The sequence below is a fragment of the Oratosquilla oratoria genome, chromosome 11 (genome assembly GCF_046742065.1).
Source record: "Oratosquilla oratoria isolate Oo_2021 chromosome 11, ASM4674206v1, whole genome shotgun sequence".
Taxonomy (NCBI): Eukaryota; Metazoa; Arthropoda; class Malacostraca; order Stomatopoda; family Squillidae; genus Oratosquilla; species Oratosquilla oratoria.
This window is the reverse complement of record NC_134787.1, coordinates 65,303,142-65,315,900: the sequence shown is the minus strand read 5'-3', so window position 1 is coordinate 65,315,900 and position 12,759 is coordinate 65,303,142. Positions and strand designations below refer to the sequence as shown.

At 37.0% G+C, this 12,759-nt stretch overlaps 1 protein-coding gene across 4 annotated transcripts in view; it reads right to left on the bottom strand.

The window, feature by feature from the left end:
- Positions 1-12,759, bottom strand: part of LOC143029894 (coiled-coil domain-containing protein 77-like) — a 75,145-nt gene that overhangs the window by 34,635 nt on the left and 27,751 nt on the right. For 3 of the 4 annotated variants that reach the window (XM_076193071.1, XM_076193073.1, XM_076193070.1), the window contains exons 2-3: positions 3,269-3,390; positions 2,756-2,802 (exon numbers count right to left, since the gene is read on the bottom strand). In XM_076193071.1, the coding sequence (XP_076049186.1) occupies positions 2,756-2,802; positions 3,269-3,305 (84 nt within the window). In that variant the 5' untranslated portion in view covers positions 3,306-3,390. Of the gene's footprint in view, positions 1-2,755; positions 2,916-3,268; positions 3,391-12,759 lie in introns of all 4 variants that reach the window. The other variant, XM_076193069.1, reaches the window with a different exon arrangement.

Here is a 12,759-nt window from a genome sequence, read left to right as displayed (position 1 = left end):
CACCTCTGCCTTCCAAATTTCCCTTACTAATCCTTCTTCAAATATTCTTTCCATGTGTCCAAACCATCACAATACTCTTTCATCAACCCTATCTCCCAACTCCTTTTCCATCCCTGCTCTGCTCCTCACCACCTTGTTTCTCACTCTATCCAGTCTAGTAACCTCTACCATACTTCTCAGACATTTCATCTCAAATACATTTAAACTCTTATGTTCCATGTTTTTGCCCCATACAGTGCTGTTGGCACAATCACCCCTTCATACAATCTCCTCTTAGCATCCATTCCCAAATATCTATCTCATTACTCTTTTCGATCCCAAGGCACTTACTTGCTTCTCTCAATCTACATTCCACCTCCATCTCCACTTCTCCCTTTCCCACCACATTTGCCTCCAAGTATCTACAGCTATCCACTTCCTCCAGCCTCTCTCCCTTAATACTCACTTCCAATCTGCTACCATCCTTTGCCTTTGTACATCTCATCACCTTACTTTTACCCACATTTATCTTTAGCTTCCTTCTTTTAGACACCTTTCCAAACTCCATCACTAACTTCCTTAATCCCTCCTCTGATCCTGCTACAAGTGCAGTGTTATCAGCAAACAACAACTGGCTTATCTCCAACCTTTCTCCATTTTTTTTAACAATTTCCAATCCCCGGCCCATTCCCCTTGCATTTACCTCTTGCACCACCCCATTTATGTACAAATTGTGCAGCTTTGGTGACATGACACATCCCTAGTGAAGTCCCACCTTTACCTCAAACCACTCACTCTCCATTTCTAATTTTAACACAGGCTCTACTATCAAAATCTTTTGACTGCTCTTAAAAGCTTTCCTCCTATCCCATATATCTGCAATACCTCCCACGGTGCCTTCCTGTCTACCCTGTCATAAGCCTTCTCCAAATCCATAAAGACCCAAAATACATCCTTACCTTTTCCTAAAGCTTTCTCACATAGCTGTCTTACCACAAAAATCTGATCTACACAACCTCTACCTGTCCTAAATCCACACTGTTCCTCACCAATTACTCCCTCTGTTCCTCTCTTCTGTTCTTCTCAATCAAAACCCTCCCATAAGCCTTCCCAACTACACTCAACAAACTGATCCCTCTGAAACTACTACACTCACACTTGTCCCTTTTTCCCTTGTAAAGTGGAACTATACAGGCACTCCTCCAGTCCTCTGGCACTCTAACCTTTTAGACAAACATTAAACAACCTCACCAGCCAGTCCACCATCACTGTACCTTCCTTGACACTCTGCATGACACCTATCTAATCCAGGTGCCTTACCTGCTCTCATTATTTCAATAACTGCTTTCACCTCAACTTTTTTTATTTCTCCTCCATTTTGCTCATTCATCACTGTCATTTTCTTAGTGCCTCTCACAGCAACTTTCTTTCCCTCTCTATCCTTCACATTTAGCAACTCCCTAAAATATTCTACCTATCTTCCTCTTAACACCATCTCTTCCATTATCATCTCTCCATTTGCACCTTTTACATTTTCTTTTTCTTACTTTCAAAATTTTCTCTCATACTTCATAATTTACCTAATAATACTGGTGTAATATGTTCCAGTGGTTAAATGAAAGAGTTCATATACCAGTAATACAATAGTTTATACAAAATCTAAACATGATCCAAAGCACATGGGTCTTTGACCAAAGCAGGTACAACACTGCCTACCCCACATTGTAACATGCAACCCATGATTCATGGATTCTTTAGGGGTACTCCTATGGGCACATCATTTGTCTATATTACAGTTTAAAAATCTCTACTCTTAAAGGAATGATACTTTTATACTACAGCTGTCCCTCCTTCATGCTGTATGAACCTGTCCTTTACCATTTCTATGCCTACCTCTTCCAGATCCCCCCCCCTGTAGTAAGGGGAAAAGAATATTGCCACCATGTTGTAAAAGGTTACTACATGGGACATTGATGGGACTAAGGATCTTACACAGTATACTCTTCCTACAAAAATTAAAGGCCTAAGAGTCTGGAAGTAGAACCATAACCATAACCCTAGTAATTTGGTCATTAAATGTGTAGTTATGGTAAGTTATGGTACACATGAGAGCAAAATTGAAGAGATTGGCAGTTTGTGAGAAGGAAGATGGATGTGTTACCATTAAGTGAAACTAAGTTGAAGGGGAGGGGTACAGAGGATATGGACTGTCAGCTGGAAAAGTGATTAAGCTACTTATTCTTACAGTTAAGTGGGAAGGTGTGAAAGGGATGGATGTACAGACGCTCCTCAACTTACGTTTTAGTTATGTTCCGAACGGCCGAACGTAATTTGAAAATGAACGTAAGTTGTTACTGTACTATACATCCATAAATTCTATTACCGTATCTTATAAAACACCCCTAAATCATTAATTATACACATAACATTGTGAAATAATAACATTAATTTCAAATAAATTAAATTCAAGCAACATAAATTGAGATGGTGGAGGAGGAGGGGGAGGAGGAGGAGGCAAGGCACGTTCAGTCTGTTGTTTGTGCCATGTAAACAATGGACGCAGCATCATGCGTAAGTATCGTTTGAACTACAGAGAGCGCGCTAAACTAAAACATTCACTCAATTTTTTTTTTATAGTCAGTTCAAACATAAAATCGAAAAAACGTAAAACGAATGAACATAAGTAGAGGAGCGTCTGTAATTGAAATAAAAGGAATGGAGATGTTCCCCTCCCATGTCCAGCTGTTTTAGTTTCAACAAAATATTTACAACCAACCTTTAGTCTCTCATTTTCTGCATAAAGCTTTGCTACTTGCTGCCTCTCTGCATGTATGAAAATGTTGACATCAGACAAAGCACCACGTAGCTCAATCAATTCTTTCCGTTGTTTTGCAATTTTCTCCTCCAGAACTGAACAATCTATTGCCTGTTTGATACTATAAAAGCATATTTCATGCATGAAATAAATATTTGAAACAAAACAGATAAGGTAGCTAAATAAGGTTTAGTTATTGACTTCAAATGAAATCCATATCACTATTATATAAAGAATCAAAAAGTAAATTAAGATGCTCTAATGAAAGTATTAATCTAGAGATTGTCATAGCAAATTATTAGGGATCCATCTAATACTAATGGCTGCATCAAACAAAAAATGTCATTAAAAGAATAAGAAAAAAGCCATACATTAACTACTTACTTGAAATTTAAAGATTTAGATAAGATGCTGAATTTTTAAGATAGCTTTAAACAAAATACTTGCATGTGATACACATAATATCCATCATACCTGTCCAATTTTTCCAGTAGATTCTTTTCAATATCATCAAATCTGCTAACTTTGCTTCTATAATACTCCAACAAACGTTTGGAAGGCTGTAATTTTTCTAACTCTGCATCCACATTCAATTCCTAAATGAAGAAAAAACTATTGTTAGCACTTTTTTCAAAATAATAAATCTTATATTTACTAAAGAATACAAGAGGATTCTTTCTGATACATCTGGCAACAAAACAAACTTCACAACTATTATGAAGGGTAATTATTCAATGCCATGTTGATCAATTAACAAACTTGAATTATTCATTAACCACTTCATCAATATACTGTAAACCTAATCTTGTTCAATTATGCCAAGGCACTTGACAAATCCACCATCAGATTCTTGTAGATAAACTCAACATTACTGGTGCATCAAAATCAGTATTTCAGAAAGCTTTATATATGTAGAATAAGTTAAGTGAGATCAGGAACATTTCCAAAACCTTTCAAGGGGAATAATTTTCTCAATATAATGAATTATACAAGTTTACTTTTTCAATTTAGATAGTGGCCTATCATTTTTGTTAATATGCATATGAAGATATACAAGACAATGGACTCAACAGCACAGCATTAAGGTATGGTTTACCAATATCTTCAGGAATACCAAGTTGATGATTTATAATTTTTCATATTATTTTCAATTTTGCCACCTGGTGACTTTTCCTTGAATAATAGTTCTGGTATATTTCACATCTCTAACTGTCATTTATATGGATAATCAATTTGACATATCTTGCAATATTTTCACCCCAATTAAAGTGAAGTTATATCTCACACAGGCCTTTGATAATGGGAGGTCAAAGGTTACAAGAGGTTCAGCATCAGTAGAACAATTATTATGTAGTTCAAATTATGACCTAAACTTGGTCAGAAGTATCTATGATAGTGATTCAATGGGATTTATAAAAGTTTGTCACAGGTTACTTATAACTCGCAAATTTTGAGGCAGACATTGAAATAGAATTGTGTATATATATAAACAGCTGATTAATTAATTAATTACAGTTAGAGAGAATGGAGTGGTTTGGAAGAGTATTACTGACTAGTGGATTTTGAAGCTTGAAACTCTGAAGCTTCAAACTCCAAAACTCCGAAGCGCGAAGAATCACAGGGACCAGTCGACTGACAGAGCTGGTGGAAGTCGAGACTGCTGGAGCTAGAATACGGCCTAGTCGGCGTATCACTGTATCACCATTGTGAGTTTGTTCTGAATTGAATCGTCTGGGTGAACTTGGACCACTGGAAGCGTATGGCCGGCGAGGAGCTGCAGGTTGGACCAGCTACTTTGCTTCATCGTTTGGCTTTGCGAGATTGTTTGATTAGTTATGTGTGTGTGTGTATATGGATATATATATATAATTGTTCTGTTGTTTGTGAGTGACTGAGTGTTAATTATTAGTTAGACTATACTTTAAATTTGTTTGATTTGGCCCTTGCTCTCTGACATTAAAATATACACAACGCTATATAGAAGGAATTATCCACACAAAACTATAACTGAATTATGCAGAACCCTCGTAGGCCAGTGAAGCTGCCAAAGTAAGTTAAAATTATATATATATTACAATTTATATAGTAAATCAACTCCTACTGAGATGTAAAGTTCTGACAAAGTTGTCCCAGTCACATATCATATACAAATGATATTGTATGAGTATGTGGATAGGCCAGATGTGTGCTTCTCAGATGAGGGGACACTGTGCAAAGAGTGTAATAAATTTTCCCTCATCATTTACCTTCCATCCTCATCCCATTCCTATCTCCCACACTGCACAAAGCTTGCACACAAGTTAAACAATCCTCAGCCAGAAATTATGAGATGCTAAAATTCACTTAGTGACCCCAAGGCCATGGTAAGTTACAATTGCATGCAACGTATATGAAATGTTCATGATAAATTATTATCCTTATACCAAGGACTTCTTTCTCCTTATAAGCAAGGTGACCAGTCAAGGCATATACCAACTCCCACTCAATCCACTCCCATCCACTACCCTTCTTTCCCTCTCATGTTTGCTCCTCATGGATGAAGGGTCATCACTTTCTCCTGCCCACTGCCCTGGTCAGAAACAATGAATTCTGTAATGGTACATGATGTTTTGTGTTATAATTATTTCTACAGAATTCAACAAGTCCCCTTTTGATCAAGTATATAGTTTTACTTTGGCATGATTGTTACAAATACATAGGAGTATCCCCAATATTAATTCGGTGGGACAGTCACCAAGATTAAATTTCACACCATCAGCATTAGTTATCTAAAAGAGATGAGGAAATCTTGTCTGGAAATCATATATTCTCCACAACTGGCATATCAAGTAATATATTGAAATGGTTTTTCAGTTTCTTAACAGGCAAATCATTCTATACATTTATAAGTAGCCATACTGAAGAAAAACTGTTTTCCACATAGAGTGGTAGACAATTGGAACAAACTGGACAAGGAAATAGTGTGCGCAAAAACCATTCATGAGTTTAAAAGCAAACTAGATACTGCTAGATACAAAGGCGGGACACCATGAGTGTAGCTCCCCTTCCCGTAAAATACAACTAGGTAAATATCATTGAACCTAAACCTGTATCTAGAGGGTCCCTAGGGGCTCCATTTTTGGACCTCCTTTTTTTTTCTCTTTTATTAGGTTGCCTCTAAAATTAACTGGAAAAAACATGATACAGGTACTCCTCGTTTAACGACCTACTCGGTTAGCGACGACGCGGAGTTACGACGGGCTTTATGACAGATGTTTAACGTAAATCTCCCGAAGTTACGACGTCGCGTACGATAATTAAGTTGGCTAAGGCAAATTTGTATGATGTTATAAATGAACTTGTACGGTGGATATTAGCTGTGAGGTAAAGTGTTCTGAAGCTTAGGTCTACATTACCATCCTGCAAGCTGCAAAAACTACCTGGGGTACAGTATATACCGGTAGTGGTAAATTTTTAGTTTCGACCATGGGCGCAATATAGCAATAGAAAATTAATTATTAATTTTGTAAATAATAGTATATCAATGTAATATACAATTTTGTGAGCGGAAAAAAAAAGGTGCTAAAACAAATTTCGTAAGTAACGAAGTCATGTCGGACGAATAATGGTACACCAAGTTTGTTATGATAGATGCCATGTCGAAGAAATAAAAGGATGATGAATTCGTCTAACCTAAACTAAACTAACCTGACCTGACCTGTGTTTGATAAATCATTACCTGCAAATTAAATGTCATCCGGCTCGTCCTCATTGTCGTCGTCGTGAGAGACGTTGGCAGACGACAAGATGGTGTCCCAATCCTATGCGACCGACTTCGTTCATTAGCATATTTTCTTGTTGCATGGTATTTTTTACTTTCATTTCCGCCCACAAAATTGCATATTACGTTGATACATTTTAATTTACAAAATTAATAATTAATATTCTATTGATATATTGCGCCAATGGTCAAAACTAGAAAAATACCCCGGTATTCAATATGGAATGTCAGCATACGCGGATTTGGTCAGAAGGGACAAAGCTTGGAAAAAGTGGAGAAAAGACAAAAAACAAAGCAAATGGCAAATTTATGTTAACTATAGAAATGAGTATGTTAATGTGAGAAGAGAGGAGAAAAGGAACCATGAGAAGGATATTATAGACAAATGCAAAGAGCAACCCAAACTATTCTATCGGTATGTGAATGGTAAACTTAAAAACAAACAGGAATTGGTGAAACTATGCCAAGGAAACATAGAATACACAGAAGATTTAGAGATGGCCGAAGTCAAGAACAATCACTTTAAATCTGTTTTCACCAGAGAGAAAATACCGAATTGTGACATAGACAAAAACAAGAAATCTCCCCTCATGAATGAGTTTACAGCATCACTAAAGGAAGTATCAGAACATTTATCAAGGCTGGATGTCAGAAAATCACATGGCCCGGACGGTATTGCAAATTGGATTCTAAAGGAGTGCAAAGAAGAACTAACAGACAAAATACACATCTTAATAAACAGCTCACTCAAAGAAGGAAAGATACCCGAGGACTGGAAAAACGCTAACATTGTACCAATACACAAAGGAGGAAACAAAGAAGAACCCACCAACTATAGGCCAGTATCACTAACAAGCACCATTGCCAAAATTTGTGAGAAAATAATCAAGAATAGATGGGTAAAACATCTGGAAGACAATGACATATTAAACCCAAGACAATTCGGATTCAGACAAGGAAGATCATGCTCCACAAACTTAATATGCTTTTACTCAAGACTAATAGACATAGTGCAAGAAAGAAATGGATGGGCTGATTGTGCATTCCTAGACTTGCAAAAAGCCTTTGACAAAGTACCACACAGAAAACTACTAAAAAAACTGGAACACATAGGAGGAATACAGGGAAACCTACTAAAATGGATAGAGGACTTTCTGACTGGTAGAAAGATGAGAGTAGTGCTCAGAGAAAAATATTCAGACTGGAAAGAGGTGATCAGTGGAGTACCGCAAGGATCTGTGCTGGCACCAATAATGTTTGCTATCTATATGAATGACATGGATGAGGACGTGAACTGCTACATGAGCTTCTTTGCCGATGACGCCAAACTGCTAAGGAAAATAGAAACTGATGAGGACTGTGAAGCACTGCAAGAAGACCTAAATAGGGTATGGAACTGGAGTCAGAAATGGGAAGTGGACTTTAATACGAAGAAGTGTAGCATAATGGAGTTTGGAAAAAGCAAAAACAGAATATCAGGAAAATATACAATTGGAACCAAAGAAGTAAAGAAAGTAGGATCCGAAAAAGATTTGGGAGTAATTATCACGAACGACTTGTCCTATGATATACAGATTAACAAAATTGTCGGGGAGACTTACAACTTGCTAAGATCAATAAAAGTGGCGTTTACTTACTTGGACGAAGACATGATGAAAAAAATATTGGTTACATTGATAAGGCCTAGATTAGAGTATGCAGCGACATTGTGGTCCCCCAGTACCAAAAAGAATATAAAGAAAATAGAAAGAATCCAAAGAGCAGCTACAAAAATGGCACCTGCACTTGCAAACCTATCATACGAAGAGAGATTGGCTAAACTGGAGTTACCGACACTGGAGCAAAGAAGAGAGAGAGGTGACCTATTGACCATCTACAGAATCATGAAAGGCACAGAGGTACTCGATAGTGAGAACTTACTTAACTGGGACAAAAGAAACACAAGAGGACATGGAAAGAAAATAAAAAAACATAGCTATAGAAGAGAACTGAAGAAAAACAGTTTTCCTCATAGAGTTTTGGACACTTGGAACAAACTGGACAATGAAATAGTATGCGCAAAAACCATTCATGAGTTTAAAAACAAACTAGACACTGCAAGATACAAAGGCGGGACAACACGAGCATAGCTCCCCTTCCCGCAAAATACAACTAGGTAAATACAACTAGGTAAATACGGTAATTTTAGGAACCTAACCTCCGTAAATAAACAGTAAATAAAGCTTTAATGTACTGTATAAAAGAGGGAAAATACACGAAAATAAAGATACATGTATTGCTGGACATTGTACATACAGTACATGTACGTATATGTATACACTTTCGCTTAACGACCAATTCGGTTAACGACGGTGCGCTGGTCCCAATTGTCGTCGTTAAACGAGGAGTACCTGTATGCACAAGCTATAACTACATTGTTCTTACTCTAATGACCCAAACAACATCCCACCTGTGTTGCAACAGTACATTAATACCCTTTATGCCACCTCTTTTTCTTAGAGGCTTGCGTTTTCCCTTATTAAGTGCACTCATCCAAGATTCACTCATCATTAGACACCTTGTCAGTGATCACAATTACTTACTGAATAAGTCTCCAACTAAAACTGCTTAATCTCATAAAGATTTCAATGTGGCTGTTGACACAGACCTTTAATTTTATAGTAATGTCAGAGATCCTTGCCAAGGCAGGTGGTATTGCTTCTAATTTACTTAAGTTTACTGTGCTGCTCTATGGAACTTATGACCTCAATATTCACTAGTGACATCAGACCTTTTATGGAGTTTGCATACCAAGTATAGAATACAGGTTATGTCAGTAATCTTGTTAGTACATAGGTTGACCAAACAAATGCAAGGCCTTGAGAATGTCCCTTACTCTGACAGACTAATATATTGAACCAATGGAGACGCACTTGCCCTATGCAGACGCATTTGACACAAAAAACTTTTACCTGCCGATGGTGAATAGATAGGAGCATAATTATAGGCTCAAAAAATCACTTAACTATCCCCTCATAATATGACATAGTCTTACCTTCCTAATCCAAATAGGTACGTGACTGCAGGAGATGAAATAAAAAAAAAAGTACTGTTTTTGAAAGAATCCTTAGAATTTCATTTTTTCTAAGGTATTTTTTTTTTACTGTTCCTTAACAGATTTTTATACAATTTTTTGCAGGTGGCTTGTGCATGTCTTTATGGACACTTGTGCATCAGAAACTGCTTCCCATTGCATGCAGGGGATAGTTAAGTGATTTTTTGAGCCTATAATTATGCTCCTATCTATTCACCATCGGCAGGTAGAAGTATTTTTGTGTCAAATGCATCTGCATAGGGCAAGTGCGTCTCCATTGGTACACGTACCCTATATAATCTTGGAACAATCATCCTTTTATGTTGTAGAATCTCCTTCCCTGAATATATTCAAACATGGTCTCCATTTAGCCCTTGGTAACCAGTTCTATCATTACACCAACTACCGGTAATAACTTTCCTTGGTTGTTGATGTACACCCTTGATCACCTGCTAAATTAGCTATTGCTTTTTAGTCACTATCTAGTTCCTGTTCTTGTCCTGAATAATACACAAACCAAAGTGGGATAGAAGTGGAACATTTTGAAAATATCCAGTAATGCAAGTTTTAATTACTTTGGTATAATTACTTTACTTGAATGCTAATTTTGACAACGTTGTACATAGCTTGGTACTTGAAGATTGTAAGATTACTGGCAGTGAAAGTGAAGCATTACCCTATTTAGAGAGTTATCTTGAAAATAGAACCTATTGTTTTCTCTTATCATTGATTTTGGTGTTAACACCATGGCCAGTCTGGGTACACACTGCTCCCACATCTCTGCCCAAGCTTCATGTACAGGAACTGGTCTGTGATTAAATTCAATGCAACTACTTCATTTTGTGATCGGTTTGGTACTGTGCCCTGCAGGATTTTCCAGACATAAACTACTGCATAGCATTCTCTGCAGTGAATGGAACTTGAGGATTTTCAGCCTCACACAGTAGATCAGGGAGTCCCCAACTAAACTTCTTGTGAATATCTTCTGGACCTGTTCAAGCTCTTGTATTTTTTTTACTTTGTGTGGAGACCACAGCTGGCATGATTCTAACTTTAACACAACCAGGATCTTCCACAGTGGTAGAAAAAGCTTGGGTTTCCTAGTCAGTTCATTCTTGTTTGGATATACGAATTGGTTTGTACATGTATATTTGTACCATACCCACATTGAAACATGAGTGGGCATCCAAATCTGATCAATCTTCTTCGCTCGATGTGAAATCCCCATCTTGTTTGTGGCCAAGTTCTAGAATGTAAACAACACTACTGATGTCATCAGTTATCTTAGCAGTGGAAAATGTAACTACAACATTAAAAAGTTCATCTGCTATCAGGCACTTTTAAGATCATACTATTTGGATAAAATCAAGACTATAAACTGCTAGTAATGTGCATTTTAGTGTTCTAACTTCTTCTAAGTTACATTTTCATACATGAAATAACAAGAAATAAAGAAACCCAAAAACTTTTCAGTTGACCTTTAAGTGCGAAAAATATGTACAGTTGACAATGTACAAATATGCCACTCACTTATGTGTTAATTATACAAAAAATACTAGCATAAACAAACCTTTTTTTTTACCTATTCTAATACCCAAAGCTTATGCCTTTATTTTTCTCATCTACATTTTTTTTTTCAATTTTGATACCCCAGGGGTCAAATCTTGACCTCAAATTTTTGCTAGTGGGATTTTTTTATTTTTCAACATAAAGTTTTAAAACTCTGATATATGGATTCTTTGTCTTTTTTCTGATTATAAATATATATACATTTATATAACTATGACTTTTATTACCCTAGTTATTGGTTGCCAAATGTTAGTGACCTCTCATATGACCTCAAAATATCTGAAGTCATATCCTGAATGGTTGTTCAGTCTGACCTTAGAATGTCAGCAAAATCGGAGAGATGAGGGTGTTAGGCACCTATAGTACAGTAGTACGCCACTATTATCTTCTGCAGTAGTCTGTACATATTTCTCCCACAACCCTGCTGATATGTCTGTCAGGTGACAGACTGTCTTTTATGAATACTCCTAAGTCTTTCTCCTCTTTTGCGTTTGTAATGGGTTCACTTCCCAAAGAATTTTAGGATGGCCTTTTGGCGCTATTGCCCATTTCCAGTACTTTGTATTTTTTGGTATTGAACTTCATTTCCCATTCTTGACTCCATGCAAAAATAGTGTCTAGATTTTTTGGCAACAGTCTTCTGTCCTCCTTGTTTTTCACTCTTCCCATGATTTTTGCATCATCTGCAAACATGATGTCATAGTTTGTTGTTCCTTCCATCATGCCACTGACATAGATAAAAAACATAACTAGTGCAAGCACTGAGCCTTGCAGATCTCCACTCATTACTGCTCTCCAGCTTGATACCTGATCCTTTACTACTGTCCTCATGCATTTTCCCTTCCAAGTTTTTTGTCTATTCTGGTAGTTTGCCATTCAGTCCTCCAATATGCTCTAATTTCCACATACGCCAAGTGTAAGATACTTTATTAAATACCTTCTCTAGGTCCAGGTACATGCAGACCACCCAACCCTCTCTCTCTCTTGCAGCACATCAATCACTCTCCAGTAAAAACTTAAAAAGGTTAGACACACATGACCTTCCAGACCTGAAGCCAAACTGTCTGTCAGAATGTTCATCTTTTCAAGATATATGGTCCATTGATCTTTCACAATCCTTTCACATAATTTCACTACTGTGTTGGCTAGTGACACTAGCCTATAATTTAGTGGTGTCTCCTTTTTTTCCTCCTTTGTGAATTGGCACCACATTTGCCCTTTACCAATCAAGTGGCACAATGCCTTCTTTCAATGAACATGTAATAGAACTGTGGATCTTGTCCACTAGTTGTTCCCTACATTCTTTAAGTATCCAGTTTGAGATCCCATCAGGTCCTAAAGCTTTTGCCACATCCAATGATCCCAAGAAATTGTGCATGTCCCTCACTTCTACATTTATATCTATTAAACCTGGTTTTATGCTCCAATTGCTCTTTTGTGAAGACTGAGTGGAAACTTTCATTCATTATTTCTGCCTGAGCTGAGGCCTCTTCAAAGACCTCACCATCCACTATTAACTTGGTGATTACTTCCCTGTGTCTTAATTTACCATTTATAAACCTA